This window comes from Cryptomeria japonica, chromosome 6 (assembly GCF_030272615.1).
Source record: "Cryptomeria japonica chromosome 6, Sugi_1.0, whole genome shotgun sequence".
Classification (NCBI taxonomy): Eukaryota; Viridiplantae; Streptophyta; class Pinopsida; order Cupressales; family Cupressaceae; genus Cryptomeria; species Cryptomeria japonica.
The window spans coordinates 363,974,023-363,996,012 of NC_081410.1; the positions used below are offsets into that span (position 1 = coordinate 363,974,023).

Consider the following 21,990-nt stretch of genomic DNA (forward strand, 5'->3'; position numbering starts at 1 on the left):
TCTTGACATGGAAGAAGCAAAGCAAAACTTTGCATTATTGGGACAACTGGTTTGTCTCCAAGCAAGTGCAGATGTATATCTAATCAACACACAATGGGCCTTGAGAAGGGAGAAAAGTGAGTGATTGTTTTGTTAGTGTGTGAGTCTGTCCATATAGAAGAATGGGATCTTGAGGATTTATATTAAATTACTTCTAGCACCTAGAACATACTAGAAAAAGCACTTAAATGAATCTTGGATTGGGAAAGTGCATCGGAAGTAGAATTTAAGGTAATCATAGATAGATGGCTGGTTGGTGTATAGGACTTGATAGGAAGGGCATTTACAACTGTATGAAATGCACCTTGATTTATAGTCAATTAGAAGGTTTGTTGAGATGCATGCCAAACCTAGAAATCTCAAGAATGGGTGTGCAAATTCAAACCTAATGTTCCAACCAAGCCTAGGGTTGCATTGTTACTCAAATCTATGAAGATCATATTTGGACATGTCCCCATTAATAAATCTCCTATTGCATGTATATTTTTCAAATTTGCAAGCATCAAGCTTGTGTAGAGATGCAACTTATGGAGAATATAGACTCCTTGACACATGACAACTCCACCACAAAGACACCATTGCAGATTTCACTTCAATTTGTTAGCTTTACAAATGTGTTATGATTGATACTTTTTATTTATTTTCTCACAAGCATTAGAGATCTGCACATGGAGAATATAGATTAATGGTCGATAGACAACCTTACATGGAACTTTGCAAAGTAGAAGGAAACATGTTTCAAAAGAGGATGTCAAGGCAAGGGCACACAGAACAAGATATACCATTTGCACAATCTTGCCTCAATGGTAGACAATTTTGCCAGGAAAGGATTTCTCAAGAGCAATTGATACACATTTGGTTGCATCATGATTAGAATGTGTTATCTCAACACATTGCAGTTTGGGGACAAATGTAGTACCATGTATGCCAAAGGGTACTATGCAATTTAGGCGGTGTGTGTGTCAAATTCGCAAACACTAGAGGTTTTCTGTAATGGATCTTTGTAGGAGGATAATAGATGGTTTATATCCCAACTTGTAAGACTCATGGCCGTGGTATGCACTAGTAATTGGCTTCCCCTAGTAGAATGACATTGACCAAAATTCGATGTTAACATGCAAGTGGTCATCCTTGGATAGCACCATGCAAAGCAATGATATTGTGTCATTTTGCAAGGTTGGAACATGGTAGGTGGCCTATGCCAAGCTACACTTGGCTGATTTCTTATTATTTCTTTCTCATTCTAAGCAATAAGGTCATTTTGACCAATAGGTTATTGTAGGTTCTTACTTTCTTGTTATTTTCTTTAATGTATATTATTTCTTTGAATATCTTTTAATTTAATCTCTTCGAAAGGTTTAATGACATAATCTTTCCACATGATCACAAGAATTCCATTTCATGTGTAGGAACATTCTTACCAAAGGCATTGTCTCTAGTTATAGGAATCATCCATTGAAAAAAGTAGAATTTTTTATTTGCACTTTTTGGAGAATAGTACAATTGTGCAATGTGTCTAGCATGTGCAGAAAGTAATTTCACCACATCTCATATTCTCAAGTTGCTATATAAGAGTATACATTACAATGATACACAATTTATCCCTTTGTGTCGTCAATTGGGAGTGATTGGGGTAGATGTACACTACACAATTGCACATTGAATTGAAAGGATTTTTAATCATTGCCTATGATTAGGTGCAACTCTTGATAATATGTGTTTCCATATACAGGGTATACATTGTGCACATTAGGAGAGAATCTCCTCTTACATGCATAAGCAATTAAGCTCAAAGCGCAAGAGATTGCGCTTCTTTTATTTTTGAGGAAGGCACCGTAGTAGCTCAAAAGAATGCACAAGGAATGAGAAGTGACAAACAAAAGGCCATGTAGGAAGCCAAATCTACACATGGGGATGCTCATAGTGCTATAGGTTAGTGGAGAGTTTTAATTGGATGATGACTTAGTGATGAGAAGACAAATGTTTGAGTATAGTTGGTGGATAAGTGATGACCTAAGATCTCTTTGGGAACCAAAAAATCAATTCAATGGAACTTGTGCCATCAAGAGAAGTGGTCGAGGCATAGGAAGAAATTTGTCATCAATAAGCACAATTGATATCACAAGGTGTTGGACACTTTTATAAAAGAGGCAATTTGTCCTTTGCAAATTTACCAAACTTGTAAGCTTTTTGTTGAAGATAAAACTTGTTTGAGAGCACATTGAGTGCATTTAGTTTTGATGTATTTTTGTAGAGCAGCTAGCAAGGAGTTACAAAGTAGTTGTAGGGCATAACAATGGCAATGCAATGACAAACCATTTGAGAAAGCACTAGTAGGTCCTAGTAGCAACTATAAAAATGTGGAGACAACACAAGAAAACATCACTCGAATGAATAATTTAGGAGGAGCTATGGTTGCAACTTTGGAGCTCAAATTAATGTGAGTAATAGACCCTAACCGATGTGAATAGAAGGAAGATCTAGAGCACATTTTTATGTTTAAAATTGGAGAGAAAAATCTCACCTGTAGAAAAGGTGATGGGCACACAATGGTGAGTATGTATATGAAGTATAGAGGCCAAACAATACTAAGAAGCACAAGGGGAATGCACAAGGGCAGTCCTTGATAAAAATTGGTGTGCATAGGTTATAGAAATTGCCATTTCTTGGTAATGCAAAAAAATTGGTGCAGTTTTTGGTTGGTAGGTTCCTGTTGATGTGTTTTTTATGCACATGCGAACACAAAATAAAATACCAAGGTATCTTGTCCTCTCTTGAACAAAGTTATTCGAATGCTGGAGATTTGCCTAAGGATCAATTGAAATAACTCCAAGGTTCATATATGTAGGGTCTCTACGTGTGGATAAGCTCAATTTGGTCTGATGTGATTATGCTGGAATCACAAGGGGACTTATGTTTGAATGACGTTTGAATGCCTGAGCGTTTGATTTGCTGGATCTCAAGTCCTATCTACTCATTGGGAAATAAAGAAATAGCAAAAGGTGAAAGGCTCAGAAAGTCTACTCTAAGACCTAGAATGCGAGAAGATAGATGAACAACTAGGTGGAGTCCTACTGGGTTGGGTCTCACCATCAGGTTGCAATCTGACACCAACTTAGTGCGATCTTCTAAGGGATGCTTTGAATATATTCAAATCGTTACACCATTAGACACTGATCACCATTCAAGTTAATGCATGAACAATAGACGCGTAACGACTCGAGATTAAGCTCATTCTATGCCAGTTGACCACGCAGGGCGCACTTACAATCAGTAAGAGGCTAGTGGTTTGGTCTAGGCGGATTCCACGTGAGTACATTCAGTAACTTCTTTCATTCAATCTAATCATTTACCATCTAAAAATGAAGATTCAACAAGAAACCATGCATATTGCAAAGAAACAACACACTTCACCATAACTTCAATGAAAATGGAGTTCATTTACAATTTAGGCAACAATTTCTTGCCTTTTCCTCCTATTCTATTCTAATTGCTATTCTATTTGCTATTCTATTTTATTGACTATTAGCTATTCTAACCTCTATTAACCCACTATTAACCTTTACAAATGAAGAGCCAGAGCTTTATATAGAGAGATCTTTACATTTCAATGGCTCTGATTGATTTACAATCAATGGCTAGGATTACAAGATGAAAACCCTAATTAGGGTTTGTTACAACAAACTTATCTTTAGCCAATGAGAAAATCACATTCAATGCTTGTGAACCAATAGGAAACTGGGATAGGTGCCTCAAAGTTTGTGCCATCACTGGTGAGTCAGGTACATTGAATCTAGACATGCTAATGTGGACCTATCTGACTGGAGGAACAGTGACTGGGATGCCACCTTGTCTTGCATTTGTACTTGGTTAATCAAGGAACGTTGTATTTTTTGATATTCAATGTGATGATGATGAGAAGCTAACTTTGATTAACTCTTCAGAAACTATCTGCTTCTTCAACGTATGCTTGCACTGACCTTGGTCGATCTTCCTTCGTCCTCGATGTACTCGACGACTGATGTACCTCTCCTTGACTCTTTTGTGCTTGATGAAGCCTCTTCACGGTCGAGTCACTCCTCCTCTAGTAGCTCACTTCGCCTTGAAGTGTTTGTAAGATCCTTCTTTTTGACATCCTATGGTTTCTCCATGCGGTAGAATGAGGTTCCTGAGGATGGTCAACTTTACTATTTGCAACTCCTTGAACACTTGAAGAGGTCGCCCTTGTCTTGGCTTGATCTCCCTCGAACTTGATTTTGTTGATCTGCAAAACAAACAAAAGATGATTAAGTATACATAATATATTCATTCTAACATAGCATTTCTTACCTTAAATCATCAACAAGAAGGCATTAGGATTAATTTCGCTTTAGACCCTTTGGAAGGTAGGCCCTATACTGAAATTCGTTTCGGACCCTCTCCAGGGACAAGACCTATAATGAGATTTTCGCTCTGGACCCTCTGGAAGGTACAGGAGCGAATTTAGCAATTTCACTTAATTCCCTAATCATAACTCATTCTTTAAGGCATTAGACTTCATAATTGTGTTCCCTCTAGGCATAGACAAGTCATTTGCTCTCAAAAATTGCCATGGAATGGGGTCGTTTAGGAGCTAAGGCAAGGTTCAGGGTCCATTGAAGAAGTTCGCTCTGGACCCTTTGGAAGGGTCAGGAGCGAATTTCTTCCTAAGGTTGAATTTTTCCTTCCTAGAACTTCATCTCTCACCCTTACCTTATCAAGATCAAGTCACTTGCCTTCAAAAATGCCTAGGAATGGGTTGGTTCAAACTTCAAAGGTTTGAGCAAGGTACAAGGCTTCTTGAAGAAATTCGCTCTGGACCCTTTGGAAGGGTCAGGAGCGAAATAACTACTTGCACTCAAATTCTCATACTTCGTTCAACCTTGCTCTTAGTCTTAGCTTTAGGTCCTCCTTCCATCTCAATCAAGTTCATTTTCCCTCAAAATGACGTCCACTCAATGCTTTTGGTGACAAATTAGGCCCTTCTAAGGATTACCCTTTGGAAGGGTCAGGAGCTTAGATGAATTTCGCTCTAGACCCTTTGGAAGGGTCAGGAGCGAAATTTGCATTTTAGTTCAAATTTCATCATTTCCTTTGCCCCAATCCACTTCTCAAGGCAAATATACATCAAGCTTTTCTCAACCATGCCTTAGGAACCAAGATTTTGACCCCAAACAAGGAGCAAATAGAGGTTTTAGGAAATTTTGCTTTGGACCCTTCAGAAGGGTCAGGAGCGAAATTTGTCTTTTGGCACCATTCATTTTCCATTCATCATCACTTTGCCTTGAACTTAACTTATCAAACCTCCTCCTATCATGATCAAGTCAATTTGCCATCAATTTAGCTTAAAGCAAGGTTCTTTTAGTGCATTAGGCAAAATAGAGAGTCTTTCTAGGAATTTCGCTTTGGACCCTTTGGAAGGGTTAGGAGCTTAGATGAATTTCGCTCTGGACCCTTTGGAAGGGTTTGGAGCAAAATTTTCTTTTCTAGACTCTATTCACACTCAACTTGCCTAGGACTTGTCTTTTCCACCCTTACCTTATCATACTTAAGCCAATTTGCTCTCAAAGTGATGTCCACTCGATGCTTTTGGTGAGGAATTAAGTCTTTTGGAGGATTTCGCTCTGGACCCTTTGGAAGGGTCAGGAGCGAAATTGGCAATTATGTTCGAATCCCTTACTTTTCATCACTTCACTTCGTTGTACACATCGAATCTCTCTCAATAACGCCATAGGGACAAGGTTTATGATGCAAATGGACCAAGAAGAGAGATCCAAGGAAATTTGCTCTGGACCCTTTGGAAGGGTTAGGAGCGAAATTTGCTTCTTTGCACAAATTCTTCACTTTTCCTCATCTCACTTGCTTGCAACTCACTTCCAAAGGCATGGATAGATCATTTCTCACTCAGTCAAGGCGTAGGAGCAAGCTTTGAGGTCTTAACTGGGGGGAAGAGAAGAGTCTGGAGCGAATTTTGCAATAATGCTCAAATTCTTGACGTTCTCTCCAAATTTCCAAGTCTCTGTTTGATTAAAGGCATCCAAAAGGTTAATTCAAGCTAGTTTCCTCCCCATCCACGCCTTAAAGTGAAGGTTTTGTCCAAAATAGGAGTCAAAAGGGAGCTAAGGAAGATTTCGCTCCTGTCCCTTTGGAAGGGTTAGGAGCAAATTTTGCATTTGTGCTCAAATTCTTATTCAACTCTCAAATTTTCAAGTCTAGGCTTGGTCGTTAGGCCTTTTCCAAGGATAAATAGGTCAGTTTCACATCAATCAATGCCTAGAAGTAAAAGAACTTCATCATTCATCAATTGGACCAATCTCAAACCCTCAAAGGGAAGAATCCTTGAGAACACCTGCTCACATACCTCCATTCACTTCCTTAACTCAATGACATAGGTCAAGATTCCTAGCATGATACAAAGACTTCCTCAAACTCAATCAAGACTCAACCCTAGAAGCAAGACCCAGGCCTAACTAAGAGGAAACTTTCAATAGAGACCTTGACCTGGACCACCTATTGACCCATTTGAGCCTAAGCAGACCATCCTATCCTAACGAGCTCACTGGCAACTCTCCAATGCAAAGATTAATAGCCAAGAACCTAAAAGACCAAGAAAACCAACCCTAGAAAGCAAAAAGTAGGGGTCCCCATTTGCAATGGGGCGATGTGTGAATACGTCACAACAGTTCCATAATGGCATTTTGCATTTGTGAGAGGATGTGTAGATCGCTGTTAATCCAAAGACCATCTTTGAGTTAACAAGTTTAAATTGCAATGAAATGAAGGACCTCAAGGAGGAGTCATATGAAGACCAAGAATGTGCTATGAAGAACTTGCCTAAAGAGGAACAAGGATCAATAGCTAGTAGAAAGAAATTGGGGAATGCGAGTGTTAGTGGTGGACATTAGGCCTGAGTTCGTTTGTTTCTTGGGGTGAAAGCACATTTTTATTTTGGGTCTTTACTCATCCTTCATGTATTGTATTTCCATACCTCCATTATAGTCAAGAGAGTGGGAAAACCCCACCTACTTCCTATCAGGGGATTCAAATGCCTAATGTGCTTATCCCATGATGCATTTGAAGTGGTTGTGCAATCAAATGTAATGCAAGTATGGGCAAAGGCCCTTAAATTTACAGTACATACATCAATGGAGATGTCACCTATAAGTGCTAAAATTGTTTCAAATAGCCATGTTTGAATTCTATTGGCATTTCACAAAGGTCCACTTTGTTTACAGCCCATCCAAACATGAGACCAACACTTTGCCATATGTTATTACAATGGATGATGTGGAAGGTTAGAGGAAGTATTTGTTGATAGGAGTTTTTGTTCCCGTTGTGCACACATCTATGGTGATGTTTCCAATTTAGGAAAAGAAAGTTGAAGGCTTTGACAATGAGAATGAGAATTGATTGTTAGGCCAAGCATCCCCTCTTGAAGAAAAAGAAGGTGCAAAACCTGCTTAAACTATAGTTGACAAGGGTAAGTGCATGATGCTTGTTTTCTCTCCAAAAAAAGGAAAGAGACAAAGCACTACAAGCATTGATATTTGAGAGCAAGGAGAAGAGCAAAAATGAGCCCCTCCATAATATGTGCCTCCAATTGTCCCTAAAAAGATCCACAAGAAGATGCACATCCATAAGCCAGTTGTTTAGTCTCTAGTCTAGACATGTTATACGAGAAAATTGCCACATCAGCAAGCGGTTGTACCCAATATGTCTGCATCTCGACCGTTGTTTCCAATTTTTGAAGCACTAGAAGTGGTTGGGTACAATCAATGCGAACTACAATAAGTGTTAGTGCAATTACCACCTATTGTGGTAGTAAAGAATGTGGAGGCCCAATGGTTCACACATGTGGTGGCCAATACAAATCAAATAAGAACTAGGCAGCCGGATGTCCCTCAATTAGAGTTACACATAGATAAGGCACACATGGAGCTTCTGGCTAGCGAGCAGCATATCAGTGACACATTGTAGATATCAGCATTGAGTCCTAGAGTGATCTTTGAAACTAAATTTGTTGAATTTGTCAAGATTCTATTTTCACATGAGAAATTGTTAGAATGATGATACCACATGGATGCAACTACATGGTATGTTTGCCTTGTTAAAGACAATTAAGAATTTGTGCTACTCTATTGCTAGCAATGACACATAGTTTAGGTAGTAGGTGAAAGAGATGGGTCAATTGCAGGAAGAATCAACTAAGGCTAACAAGGATCAATAAGCTGCCATTGCCGAGGCTGATGCCTTGAACTGAAAGATATTAAAATATGCTGCCCATTCGACAACCCAATTGTGAACAACTGAAGCATTAACATAACCTTACAAAGAAGTCACTCAGCATATGCTTCAAGCAAGTTAGTGTTTGCATAGGTTGCAGTATGAGATCATCATGGCTTGACCTAACGCGTTGATGGTAATGACACTTAAAAAGCAGATTGGATGACTAGATGAAGTTTTGGAGGAGCACATTTGTGCTGTTGAGTGACTAGTCAAGCCATTGTTAGTTCCGTTGCTCATGCACAAAGATTTGGAACAATGGTTGAAGGAGCTGGATGAGGAAGATTGTTGCATCATAGATAAACAAGAATGAAAGAGAAAGGCAAATGAAGAGAAGGCTTCCAAGGAGGTACTAATTTTGACAAGACGAGGTGTTTCACAAACAACAAGATGCTGAGTTGCCTGAGACCAAAGTAGAATTTGATGCATGCACATTTGAGGTCAAGTAGCTATTAGTGCCATTTAGCAATTAAGTGAAGAGTATGTTGAAGCCATTACATCCACATGTAATTTGGTGGCAGCACTTGCAGATTGGCCTAATTGGTTAATAGAGCGCCTAGCACCATTGGCTATTGACTGCAATTTGTTTAAGATTCAATTGGGTTGTGAATACCTATTAGATGCTTGATTTGAGATCCTTAATTAACAAAATGATGCATTTCTCCAACACTTGGCAACTACTCACACCATAGCTACTATGATACTTAGGTAAATACTAAAGTGCATACCCAATTTTCTTTGATGATAAGAACCTCTATTTTGCATAAAGACACACTATAACAATGACAATTGCTTGCACCATAGCTACTGTGCTACTTAGGTAAATATTTTACCGCGTGCCCAACTCCCTTTGATAATAAGAACCTCTATTGGGCATAAAGACACATTGAAACAACGGACAAAATACATTACTTAATTGGTAGTAGTCGATACTAATGGTCTTTAGGTAGTAATCATGACACACTTATTAGCAAATGAGTGCTTTGCACACTATAATAATGAGTCTGTACAATATATTTTTGCAAATATGCTAGTCATAGTTACTCACCCAAACTTGGTGAAACTTAAGCTTAAGGAGTCTTGAAGCAATTTAGTTGATCCATGGTTGCAAGACTTGGGACTTAAGTACTTGGTGAGGATGGTCAAATTTGTCAAACCTAGCAAGTTTCATCATGCAGATTCAACCACTAGTAAAGGTTCATGCAATTTATTTTTTTAAAACCTTGTTTATGTTTTCGAGGTGTGCATTACTATTTATTAATCATGATTTCAACAACTAAAACCTTAACATCTGTTTCCAATAGCATGCAATAGTGTCATAAAGACTTTTAAAACATTTCTAGTCAACTTCTATGATGAAACAACCATCTATTGACCTATAGATTTTAAAATTCATAAATTTGCTATGCCATTCCAAGGTGCTTGATAGTCCATATGGCAACCATGATTGATTTTCATTTTGAAAATTTTGTTTCCGTCTAATGGTGCGCGCCATACTATTGCCTCGCAGTGTTACCTTTGTAAGTTGGGCATTCTAATTATAGGGCATGTGCCCTACCAATGACACAATTTTCTCATTGTCAAATTTTGATCCTTTTTGGTGTGGCTTTGCCTATATTCATGATGGATATTCTACATCTACTTCATGAGAAATGATAAAAACTAGTCTTCCCTAATGCTTAGTGTGATGGTACTCATTTGCTGATAACTTGTTTCCTTCAGCTCAAACCTGCTTTTGTACTCATTGGGTTGATGCATACTTGTGTATGCACTCAAAATATCTTCTATTTGATTAGTTAATTATGTCTTTAAAGTTGATTTATTGAAGGGTTCATGAAACAAATTTGAATCCTTAAAAATCTCTATATTTTTTGTTTTCAATTTGGTAAGCCTTAGTCAAAAATCAACTTGCCAAGTTTGAGTCAATTATGAATCTTGTAACAATGGCTAGAGATAGTGCGCTTGTCTAAACAAACACCAATGCCAGTTGATGGTTCAGTGTATGAATTTTCATTTTGACTATTTATTTGTTTTGTATCATTTCATGTTTTGAGGATAGAACACATGATTGCATTGGGAGAATGGTGGTGCCAAAATGTAGCAATTTGTTCCTGCATTATATTTAGTGCTTGACTATAGATAGGAATGCAAGACTTTGTGATCATGCATAAGAATAGTTATTGATAATCAGGCATAAGATAGTTATTGATAATCGTGCATAAGATGTATGTAGGATAGAATAAATATGTAACTTGTAGTTTGGTTTAAAGCAAGGTTGTTTTACTTATAAATTATGCATGACTCTATATATGGTTTTGTTGGCACTAGGGGACAGGTGCCTATATATACTGCTGTAGTTGTATATGAAGTAGAGAGTAGTTATAAATATAGAGATCCTAGAGTGTAGAGGGTGGTTGCATAGAGATATGCTAAGATAGAGTACATGCATGCGGAGATATTTGATCGATAGATGTTCATGCTATTTGTGTATGGTTGATATATATATGTGTGTAGTGCAGGTCAACAGAATATGGAGTTGACACACAAAAATATGCCAGCATGTTAGTAATCTAAGTGTTTAGCCATTGGTCTTTAGCATACAACTAGATTATGAATGACATAATTCAATTATTCAAGCTATAGATAGATAAGGTGGTGGAAACTTGAATAATGCTGCTTTGTGTTGTCATTGATGTCAAACTTGTCTAGTCTTTGTCATAATCAGTTGATGTAGTTGATCAGTTTCACAGATGTTGAATATGATCTACCTGCTTGGTGTGTGTCCAGTTTTAGATCCAATTGATGATTTGTATGATGTTCAGTTGATGTACTTTAGTCGATGATTTGCCTAGTGATCGGTTGATGGTCTGATGATGTTCAGTTTATGGTTTGTTTGGTGATCAATTGATGTGGTTGTCCAGTTCTTCAGTTGTTGATCATTTGTTCGGTGCTCAGTTGATGATTAGTCATACAGACTACATGGTTCGGAAATATTAGTGCAGATGTTGCTAATTATGGGTTTAGATGTTGATGTTTTGTCTGATGGTGTTGTTGTTGTTTATGTTCAGATGTTGATGCTTTGTTTGATGGTGGTGTTGCGGTTCATGTTTAGATGTTGATGCTTTGTCTGATGGTGGTGTTGGCTTTCTTGACATCTACAGTTTGTTGGAGATGCAACATATATTCAATTATGACAGGGGTGTATGAAATCTTGGAGATGATGGTTGCTGATGCATTGTGTTGTCACGGATATCAACCTTATATGGTTGCTCTTTGCCTTTGATTGCAAATGTTCAGTAAAGATCCAGGATTAGATGTTCAGATGTTTTCGTGTTTCCTAGTACTTATGTCCTATGTGCAAAAAATGGTACCTTGTCTGGTTTGTCACAATCAGTTTGTGCAAAATATGCAACATATATTCAATTATGATAGGGATGTATGGAAACTTGGAGATGATGGTTGCTGATGCATTGTGTTGTCACAGATATCAATCTTATATGGTTGCCATTTGTCTTTGATTGCAAGTGTTCAGTAAAGATCTAGAATTAGATATTTTGATGTTGTCATGTTGCCTAGTATTGATGTTTTGCATACATAAGTTGGATCTGGAAGGTTACAATACAAAAAGTCTCAATATGTAGGAAAGAGTATTTGATGTTCTAGTGGAAGAATGATTTGCATTCTTTCGGATTATGAAGATCATGATGTGTAGAGTTGGATACAATGTTTATGTTTTGTGAATGATGTACTATTAGGTGTGTAGGTCCTTTGATTGCTCAGATGATGAGGTTAGTTGTTGTTGTTTTATGATAATTGTTGGCAAATGCACACTCTAATGAGAAATTGTAGGTGATTGAAGGTATTGTCATTGATGGCAACCTTACAATCCTATAGCACTGTCAGGCACCGGCACCAGCAGACTCTACACCGGCATACAGTTCACCGGCAGCGAAAAGATGATTACCGGCACCCTGGCCAACAAGATTTTGTTTATTACATAATGCATTTTATTGTAATATATTTTTGTAAAGCCAACATGGCATATTGTAATAAGGCTCATATATAAGTATGAGATCTTGTAGAACATTTGTAATAGGGAATATGCATAGATGGATATTATGTGCGAATATTGAGGCAGATTGTGGAATAAGGTTTATGATTATTGCAAGAGCTTAAACCGGTATTGAACCTGGCATAGCAGATGCTGAACCGAAGCAGTACATGATATTGGATTTACATAATCCATTTTTGTAAGTCAATGAGACTTCCTTTTGTAATTGAGCAGTGAGCTCTAGGCAGTTGGCCTTCCTGCATGTGCAGAGCCCTATTGTATCAGTAATATTCACTTATTGGCTAGTAAGTGAATACTGTGGGTCACAAATCCCACCGAGGTTTTTCCCACACCGGGTTTCCTCGTTAAAAATATTGTGTTATGGTGTGCTTTCTATGTTGTGTTTATTGTTCTTATTTACTGCTTTAATTCTGGTTTACCGGTACATTGTTTTGGAATGCAATTCATTTAATAAGTTCAGAAAATCCATTAACCGGTTAGATATTGATTCACCCCCCCCTCTCAGTATCTTTGGGAATCCTAACAATAGTAAGGTTGTTTGTCAGACTGGTCTGAAAATTACTTGATGACTTCCGGATATGTGGATTCAAGGGTTACGACTTGAAGGACATGTTCATTTGGTTTGTGCAATATTCCAGTTCAACTTTCAAGTGTTGGTTTTGTTCTGCAAGTCAGTTATGTTGGTATGTGCTCGACATGCTCTGTTGTGTTGAGTCTCAATTGTTTTGGTTGATCTATCTTGTTTGGATTATGCTCTTTTGGTCTGGATAAGCTTTGGAGGATGAGTTAGATTGTTGATATGGATCTCATCATGGCATGTGGTGATCCACACTTAGTAACTTGCATTGGAAGATGATTTTGGGCTGACCGGTTGATGTGTTTCATTATCTTTCTACATATTTCGTTTGGCATTGATCTTGGGAAATGTGGTAGCATGTGTGGTTCTTTGGAATCTACTTGAATGAATGTATTATGATGTGTTTGGGTCCCCTTTTTCTCCTAGAGAGGACCGGAGTGATTGTTTTAGGTTCAGATGGCCTAATCTATGTAATATTGCTTATTCTGTCTTTGGCCGACCTAATTGAGGGTTTTGATGAACAACTTTGTATATAAGAATGTATGGTTGTATGTGTTGAGGTATGGAATGAGCATGAATCATTGTGAAGTGGATGAGAATAGTATTCAAGCAGTATTGTGTTGGTGATGTGCGAAAGTCAGTTGAGAAGTGCCTTGATAGCAATATCTTCAGAGTGACAATGATCAAAGACAATATTTATGATCAGATCTGCTTGCCATGATATTGGTCACTTGGCACCAAGGTTCAAGGTCAATTTCATGATTAGGAGATCCCACTCATTTCAGTTTTAGCTATTTCCCTTGTCTGTCAGTGGACAATGAGTCTCTTGGTAGACTTTTGTATCTTGCCTTGAGATAGTGCATCTCAATTCTACAAGTCTCTTTGTATCTTGCCCTAAGGTTGTGTACCTTAGCATTGCAAGTCCACCAAGTGCATATTGCTTCTTGGCAGTGAGCCGAAAACCTTGTAATTAGTTTTATTATATTGTGTGATTCTCATCGTGGTTTATCCCTTATAGGTTTTCCACATAAATCTGGTGTTCATGTGTTGAATCAATGTGCTTTGTGCTTTCATGCTTTGCAATTATAGTAGAAGATTAATAGTTATATAGATCTGAAAAAGAATTGATTTGGATTGATTCACCCCCTCTCAATCTTGCGGTGTGTTCAACATAAGGGACCTAGGCCAAGCCCAACACATAATTGTAGATTGGGTTAAGGAGCTTGAGAGATAACTTGATATGGAAAATTTGGAAAAAGATGAAAAAGCGAACAGCAGTAATAAAGTGTTATTTGTCTCACATAAACAATTCATGAAGAGAAGAAGGCAAAGGAATGTTGTGCCCTTTTTCCAAAACCAAAGGGAGTTGGGGCAGCAAAGAAGTCAAGTGAAATACCAAAGGAGGTGAATGAACTTCTAAAGGAGTACAAGGAGTTCATTTCTCATGACCTTCCTAAAGCTTTCCTGACAATAATAAGCATAAGCCATCTCATGGACTTGATACCAGGTTGATACCAGGTTCTAGACTTCCAAACAAAGCAAAATATGGGTCTGCCACTTGTGGAGAATGAAAAAGTTAGTAACCAGGTTCAGGAGTTGTTGAAGGGGCTGATAAGAGAGAGCTTGAGCCCAATTGTTGTACCAACAGTGTCAGCACCGACAAAGAATGGCGAGCAGAGATTTTGTATTGACTCTTGAGCCATCAACAAGTTAACAATCAAGTACTAGGTTTCATTACCTAGAATGGATGACCTTATGGATTGTTTGAGTGGAGCCAAGTACTTCTATACAATGTACTTGGAGAGTGGATACCATTAGATAAGAATTCAAGAGGGAATGGATGGAAAACTCATTTGAAATGAAGGACTTGGGTTTTCCAATGCACCAAGTACTTTCTTCAGGTTCATGAACAAATTATTGAAACCTTGCTAAGTTAAGTTTGTTGTTAATTGCCTTGGTGGTATTTTAAATTTCAATAATACAAAAGGAGAACACACGTTGCATTCAAGACAAATATCAGAGAATTTGAAAGTGGAGCAAACACTTATGAATTTGAAGAAATGTAATTTTATATGAAATGAGTTGATTATTTAGGATTTAGTGTCTCACAATGAATTGAGAATGGATGTAGAAAAGGTGAAGGCTATCTTGGAGTGGCCTACACAAAGAAGTATGTTTGAAACTAGGAGTTTCTATGGATTGGCTAGTTTCTATTGCAAGTTCATTGAAAAATTCGGTGGAATTTTTTTCTAATAACCAAACCATGAGAGGTGAAAGAAAATAGTTCAATGGACTGCTGCAACTGAGAAAGTTATTGATATTTTAAAGAAGGTAATTGAAAAACCAGTGTTAGCATTGGACTTCAACAAGTAGTTCCAAGTTGATTGTGATGCTACTTAGACAACAAAGGAGGTTGTTTTGAGTTAAGATGGCAGACCCATAGTGTGCTTAGTGAGAAGCTAAATGATGCAAAGAGGATGTACTCTGTGTAATATCAAGAGTTTTGTGCAATTGCACAAGCTCTTATTAAGTGGATACATTACTTGTTACCAAAAGAGATTGTCTTGTCTTAAACCATCAAACATTGCAGTACATCAATAGTTAAGTTGAATTGAATCAAAATCATCTGAAATAGGTTGAGTTCTTTTAGAGTTACTCATTTGTACTAAATCATAGTAGTAGAAGGTCTGATGGGTTGTTGATTCCATAAGAGAATTGTAGAAAGATGATGCAGATTTTAAAGAAGCTTGGGAAGTGTGTAAGAATACACTTTGAATGGATGGTGAAAGGATGAAGTTGCATATGACCATTTCTACATAACCCAAAGAGAGAAATTCATGCAAACAAGTATTTAGAATTCACATGCAAAAGAATAGACAACATACAATCAAAGATAACACAAGATATACCCTGAGAAAACCCTTGAGAGGCAAAAACTCAAGCTTCAAAGTATCCAGCTCTCATGTATTATTCAGCAATAAAGATTACAATACATTTGTAGAGTCTCCATGAATACCTTTCAAGCATCAAGCTCTCTACATGTACTCCATGTGAACAAGCAAATGAGAATCATATAACCAAACATCCCAATCCATGCTTCAAACCCTCACATGTGAAGCCTACAAGAAATGCTCACACAAGCCAACCCCAAACTAGCCAACCTTAAACAACTACTTATGTGCTTGCTTTTATAGACATAAGCTTGCACAAAACCACCAAGTGGTATTACATAAACCATGTGACTAATACAATGAGCTTAAAAAACCATTTCCCCCACATTTACTTTTTGGTCCTAAGTTTTTCCAATATTAAATATTTTCCCAATGTGCAAACCCACATTGAATATTTATCCCAATGTTACATACAACACATAAAGTGACCCCAAATATGTTTAACCCATGTGATGCACACATCCTTAGATCCCTTAGGCGCACAACAAATAATATTAATTTACATTATAACATTATGCAAGGTGTACAACACACCTTTTCCTAATAGATAGGAGTCAAATCCCATGGTTGGATGACTTCTTACAAACAGGTTTGCTATTTGGAGGACAGTAGCTGTGTATATAAGGTTCAACAAGAAAAAAGTTTGATCAAAGAGATGCATAATGGCAGATTGGTAGACTTTTTGGGATTGACAAAACTTTCACAACTGAAGGAATAGTATTATTGGCCTAAGATGGAAACAAAGGTGAAGAGGTATGTGAAATGTTGTAGATTAAGTCATCTTATAAAAGGGAAGATCAAGAACAACGGTTTGTACAAGCCACTGCCTTTTTTAGAGTGACCTTGGGAGCATATTAGTATGGACTCTGTCTTGGGCTTGCTTAGGACACAAAAAGGGAATGATTCCATTTTTGTCACAGTTGATAGAATTTTCAAAATGGCTCATTTGGTTGCATGTAAGAGGACTAATGATGACAAATTTTTCAAAGGATGTAGTCTGCCTGGATGGATTATCAAGGAATGTAGTGTTGGATACAAACACAAAATTAAATGGTCATTTCTGAAGGACTTTGTGGAAGAATTTAACACCAAATTAGTTCAGTTCAACTTTACCATGCACAATGTGACGGCCAGACAAAACTGGTGAATAGAAAGCCTTGGAAATTCATTTCTATGTCTTGTAGTAGACAAAGTCTGAATTTGCCCCTTACAATTGATTAACAGGAGCATAAGAAAGACACCTTTTTAGATCGTGTATGGGCATGTTTAAAGAGTTGTGTATGAGTTGCGAGGTATGGTGGACATGAGCATGCATAGTGCAAAGTAGAAGACTTTGCAGAATACATGAATGGAGTGCAAGGGCAAAAGCAAAAACAGCTCAAACGAAACACTCTCAAATAGAAAGAGCATGCTGATTTGAAAAGAAGAGAAGTGAATTTTTAGGTTGGTGACTTGGTCCTTGCCCATCTAAGGAAAGAGTGGTTTCTGAAAAGGACCTTAGGACCTACAAGGTGAAGTGGAAAATGATTGGGCTGTGCAAGGAACTTAAACGATTTCTAACAAATGCACATGAGATATAGTTGCTGGATATAGTAGATATTTTCCCCTATCTTCAATTTTTTGTGGATTTGTACCTCTTCCATGAAGGTCAACTAAGTGAAGACAGTGCTGGTTCAGATGTGTGACTTCCAAATTGGAGGTAGTTGTTACTTGAAGAAGAAAGGCAAGAAGCTGAATCAATCATCAACCCTCGAGTCATTAAACAAACACATGGCAAAGAGTTATTAGATTATTTAGTCAAATGGAAAGGCGAAACTATTGAAGAATGGACATGGATGAGTCCATCCAAGATTAGTCATCAATGCTGGTCATTGGAAATTTGGAAGAACTCAGACAAAATTCTTGAGCCAAAACTCGTCTTTTCCTACTCGGGTTGTTTGATGTAGGAGCATCCTTGTTGAAATGGCAATCTTGCATGACCAAAAAAATCATGTTATTTCTTGTTGTTCTAGTTTTCTTTTTCTATTTTACTGGGTCCTTCCCTTGCACCCCTCAGGTCCTAGTCCAGTTCTTACTAGGTTTTGGTCTTGGTCCGGTCCTCTTTGGGTTCGGCCAGGTTCCTGTCCACAGCCTGTGGGTTTTGCCTTGCTGAACCCGGACAAACCCGGGGAGAATTTTGCCGTCTTTCAAGGAATTGAAGCAGAATTTGACCAAAATGCATTTTTTTTTACCTTTTTAATGTGTTTTTATTTCATGTATGCACATTTGTGTAAAATAAAAATAAAATTTGCTTATGTGATTTTATTTTCATCCATACAACAAATTATTTAACTCCTAATTGTGGATAATTTGTAAATTGGAGTCTAGAAAATAGTCATAAATCAGATTTTTGAAAATGTGTGCCAATTTCAAAATAAACTAGTAACTTTAGAGTTTATATTGCACATCACAAAGAAAAAAATCTAATTAGGTTAGCAATAGAAAAATGATTAGCCAGAGGACCAGAAAGTTACCTAGAAATAAAAGGCCAACAGGGATTGAAAGGGATAAGAATTTAAAATATATTTTCATGCTGTACTTCAAAAGATGTATATATTCTTTTGAAAATTGCCCTTCCATCCCATGTTTGATCCAAAAACAAGTAAAGCTATCATATTTATCAATTTCGGAATGCAAATAAATTAGAATTTGAAACCAAAAGGTCATATATGAATTTGCAACTTTGGGTTAGATATATGACTACTATAATTGCAATACTAAGGGATACTCAGTGTGTGAATCCCTCATATCCTTATGACATACTCTTAAATACTGATCGAGAGGCTTTAGCAATTAAACATTAGATACTATTCAGGAAATTGGACTATTGATTGAGCCATGAATGCTGTCTCGTGACCAAGCAAATACTAATTGAAGATGGCATTAATATACTGTGTATGTAGAATTTTAGAGAAAAAATAAATACTCTCAGAAATGCTTTCCAACTTGGTCTTGGATCTCTTTGTTTTGTGAGTTTGTGACAGCTTGCATTTTCACATATATGCAGCAGTAGTTAATTTCAAAATACACCTAAATTTTGGGGGAGAGAGGAGAGAGGAGAGAGTGAGAGATAGGTAGAGAGAGGGGATAGAGTAAGAGAGGTAGAGAGAGGCCTAAATTTTGGGGGAGAGAGGAGAGAGAGATAGAGAGAGGTAGAGAGAGGGAATAGAGTAAGAGTGATAGAGAGAGAGATAGGTCTAGAGTTCAAGGCAGATAAAGTGAGAGATAGCGAGAGTAAGAGAATGCTGCTAGGAGCCTGCTGATTACTAAAATTTGACTGTCTGTAAATTTATGATATCTTTTAAAACCTAGAATTTGCATTATAACTCCTAGAGATCTGAAACCACTCTCAAACATCCTGCCAATATATATATGAAAAATAACTTAAAGAATAAGTCAATACTTAAATGTTATATTTTATGTATATATTCTGATGAAGAGAATGAGACTGACTTGAAAACAAAGATGGAGAGCTAAATTATGTTATATTTCATGTATAATTTGAGGGCATGTCATAAACCAAAAAGGGATTAAATTTGAGATTTAAAAAATAAATAAAATTTGAGTTTGGCCAAGTCCAAGAGATGGGACTCGCTCGAACTCAGCGGGTCCGCGAGACTTAGTGAGTCTTGCCTAGACTTGGCCGAGTCCGAGTTTGAGCCCCCGGGACTCGCCGAGGGTCACCTGGCTCGAGACTCGCAAAGTCCTGGTGAGTCTTGTTTCTTTGCTAAGAACTCTCATTTTATGAACTGGGTCACAAAGAATTCTTGTTTGCATGCACTCTTTGCATGGGATGTGAGTTTCAGGTTTTGGGGAGGTCATCTCTAACCAGAGGATTTGGTAGGAGTTAAAATCTGCCATTACTGTTCTTGAGATTTAAGATATAAATTGTCCAAATGCCCATCATCTCCAAGTATGCTCCTTGACAATGTGAGGATCTATAAATCTGTTATTAATCAATGTATGAGGAGAATTTTTAAGCAGGCTGCCTGTGTATTAATATCCTGGAAGAGAAACCCTTACAAGTGCATCACATCAGAACTTGTTTATTAATTATTATTTTGGTTTTATATCTTCTCTGACAGTCAATGCAGTTCTGTGCAATTTGTAAAGCATCATATCTTGATTATGTATCCAAGAAACTGTTGTTTTTCACTAATTCCTTATTGCATTTTATTCAATAATTTAAGAGCATTGAAAGGCTTGTTTCCCTTGTATTATCTGTAGTTTATAAGCACTACATCTGTGCTACATTACTCAGTTATTTCTTTAGTACTTTTGTGCTAATTTTCTCATCCATTCTTGAGTTGCAAATGCAAGCTCCTTCTTTAGGATGAGATGTTTAATACTATTGCAGGATATTCTCGACTTTTTTAAGAGGTTCACTGATGCTGTGAGTACAGACTTGCAATTTGTGATTGATGATATCACCAGTCAGGATGCATCTGCTGTTGGGGTAACATGGCACCTTGGTAGGTAATAAGAAGTAATTCTAAAATTTATAAGGAACTTGAAGAATCACAATGATTTTCCTTAACGAGATATGTTTGAATTTTGGATTTTGTATATTTCTCTTCATTCTCTTTTTGCTCATAAAAATTAGGTCAAGTGTCTAATTTACCTTGAAACTTGGTGAAGTTGATCTACTTTTGGTTTATAATTGATACTACATAGTATTACTTACTTTTTTGCCCTCAGAGTGGAGAGGAAAAACTTTTCCATTCAGCAAAGGGTGCAGTTTTTATCGTTGTGAAATATTTGAAGGAAAACGGCAAATAATGTAAGTCTAGACCGTTTCAATTTTTGTTCTTGCAGTTGAATGTTGATGAATCTGTAGATTTAAATGGTGTTCTATAATTTGTTAGTCATTTTTAATCTGTCTTCCAAAATTTCTTCTGAGCATTATCTGTTGGAGCTTGTGTGTTTATAGCAGAGACGTTATTTAAGAAGAGTTACCTATTCTCAAGCAACTTTTGTATTTGCAGTTATGGAAGAGATAGTGTCGAGCCTGCTACAAAGCCTGGTGATATGGCACTGGTACATACAGATCTTTTTACATTCTTTTTGCTATAGCATTTAAAACCAAATAACGAAAAATAAGAACAACTCAAAAGAGTACGTATTGGTTCTGTGTTCCAATCTTTTTCTTTAAGTCCCAACTCATTCTTAAAGTTAATACCTGTGGCAGGTTGCTATTAAAGCAGTAACATCATTGTTGGAGCGATTTCCTTTGCTAGCTGAAAGGTTTTAACCGCATTCTTGGAAGCCTCCCTAATGAAGTTCTTGCTGACGACCTATTCTATGTCTCTATTTTAGCTCTTTGTTTATAACTTTGAAAAAATACTTATGAGAAATCTTAAGTGGTCTGTGGATGTTTTTAACTATTCACAATGTGTAAAAGCTTGTTCTAGGATTACATCAGAGTTTCAGTCTGTGTACGAGAATTTATGGACCAGCTAATGTTAATCCATTTATGTCTACAACAATTGTGACTGATCATGGCAAGTGATAAAATGAATTCATCGTTCCTCACACCCCCCTGCCTGCCACCTCCAAAAAAATTACAGTAGAAAGGAGAAGTAAATCATATTCTGTGGCCGGCATAAGCAATTTGTTTACATCCCTAAAATGCTCATTTTCAATCTCAAATTGCTTTCAGAATTTTATTCTCTGTTCTGCCCCTACGTTGGTCAAAAAGGTATATAAGATCCATAACATTCTCAGTTCCTATAGATGTTTTTTTAGACCAAATAATGAATTTATAAATGCATTTTAATTTAAAAAAAATCAATCTAATTATCTTTGATATGAAGTTTTTTATTCGCCACTTTCACAACAATTTGAAAACATAAAGTAATTTATGAAGCAACTATCGCTACTATACTATGATTATAGCAGGTTCGTGGGACTGGGATTGATAAAATAGTGAGACAAGTTTCAAGGGCACGCAAATACCACCTAAAGACATACTCACCTCCACCATATATTAGGTAGTGACCACTTGGTGAATG

At 37.1% G+C, this 21,990-nt stretch overlaps 1 protein-coding gene across 1 annotated transcript in view; it reads left to right on the forward strand.

Annotated features, from left to right (window-relative positions):
* The window catches only part of LOC131072468 (uncharacterized), a 53,793-nt gene extending 32,320 nt beyond the window's left edge, over positions 1–21,473 (forward strand). The window contains exons 2-5 of the mRNA XM_058008633.2: positions 20,337–20,451; positions 20,678–20,759; positions 20,965–21,016; positions 21,168–21,473. Coding sequence (XP_057864616.1) covers positions 20,337–20,451; positions 20,678–20,759; positions 20,965–21,016; positions 21,168–21,230 — 312 coding nt within the window. The 3' untranslated portion in view covers positions 21,231–21,473. The remainder of the gene's footprint in view (positions 1–20,336; positions 20,452–20,677; positions 20,760–20,964; positions 21,017–21,167) is intronic.
* Positions 21,474–21,990: the final 517 nt, after the last annotated feature.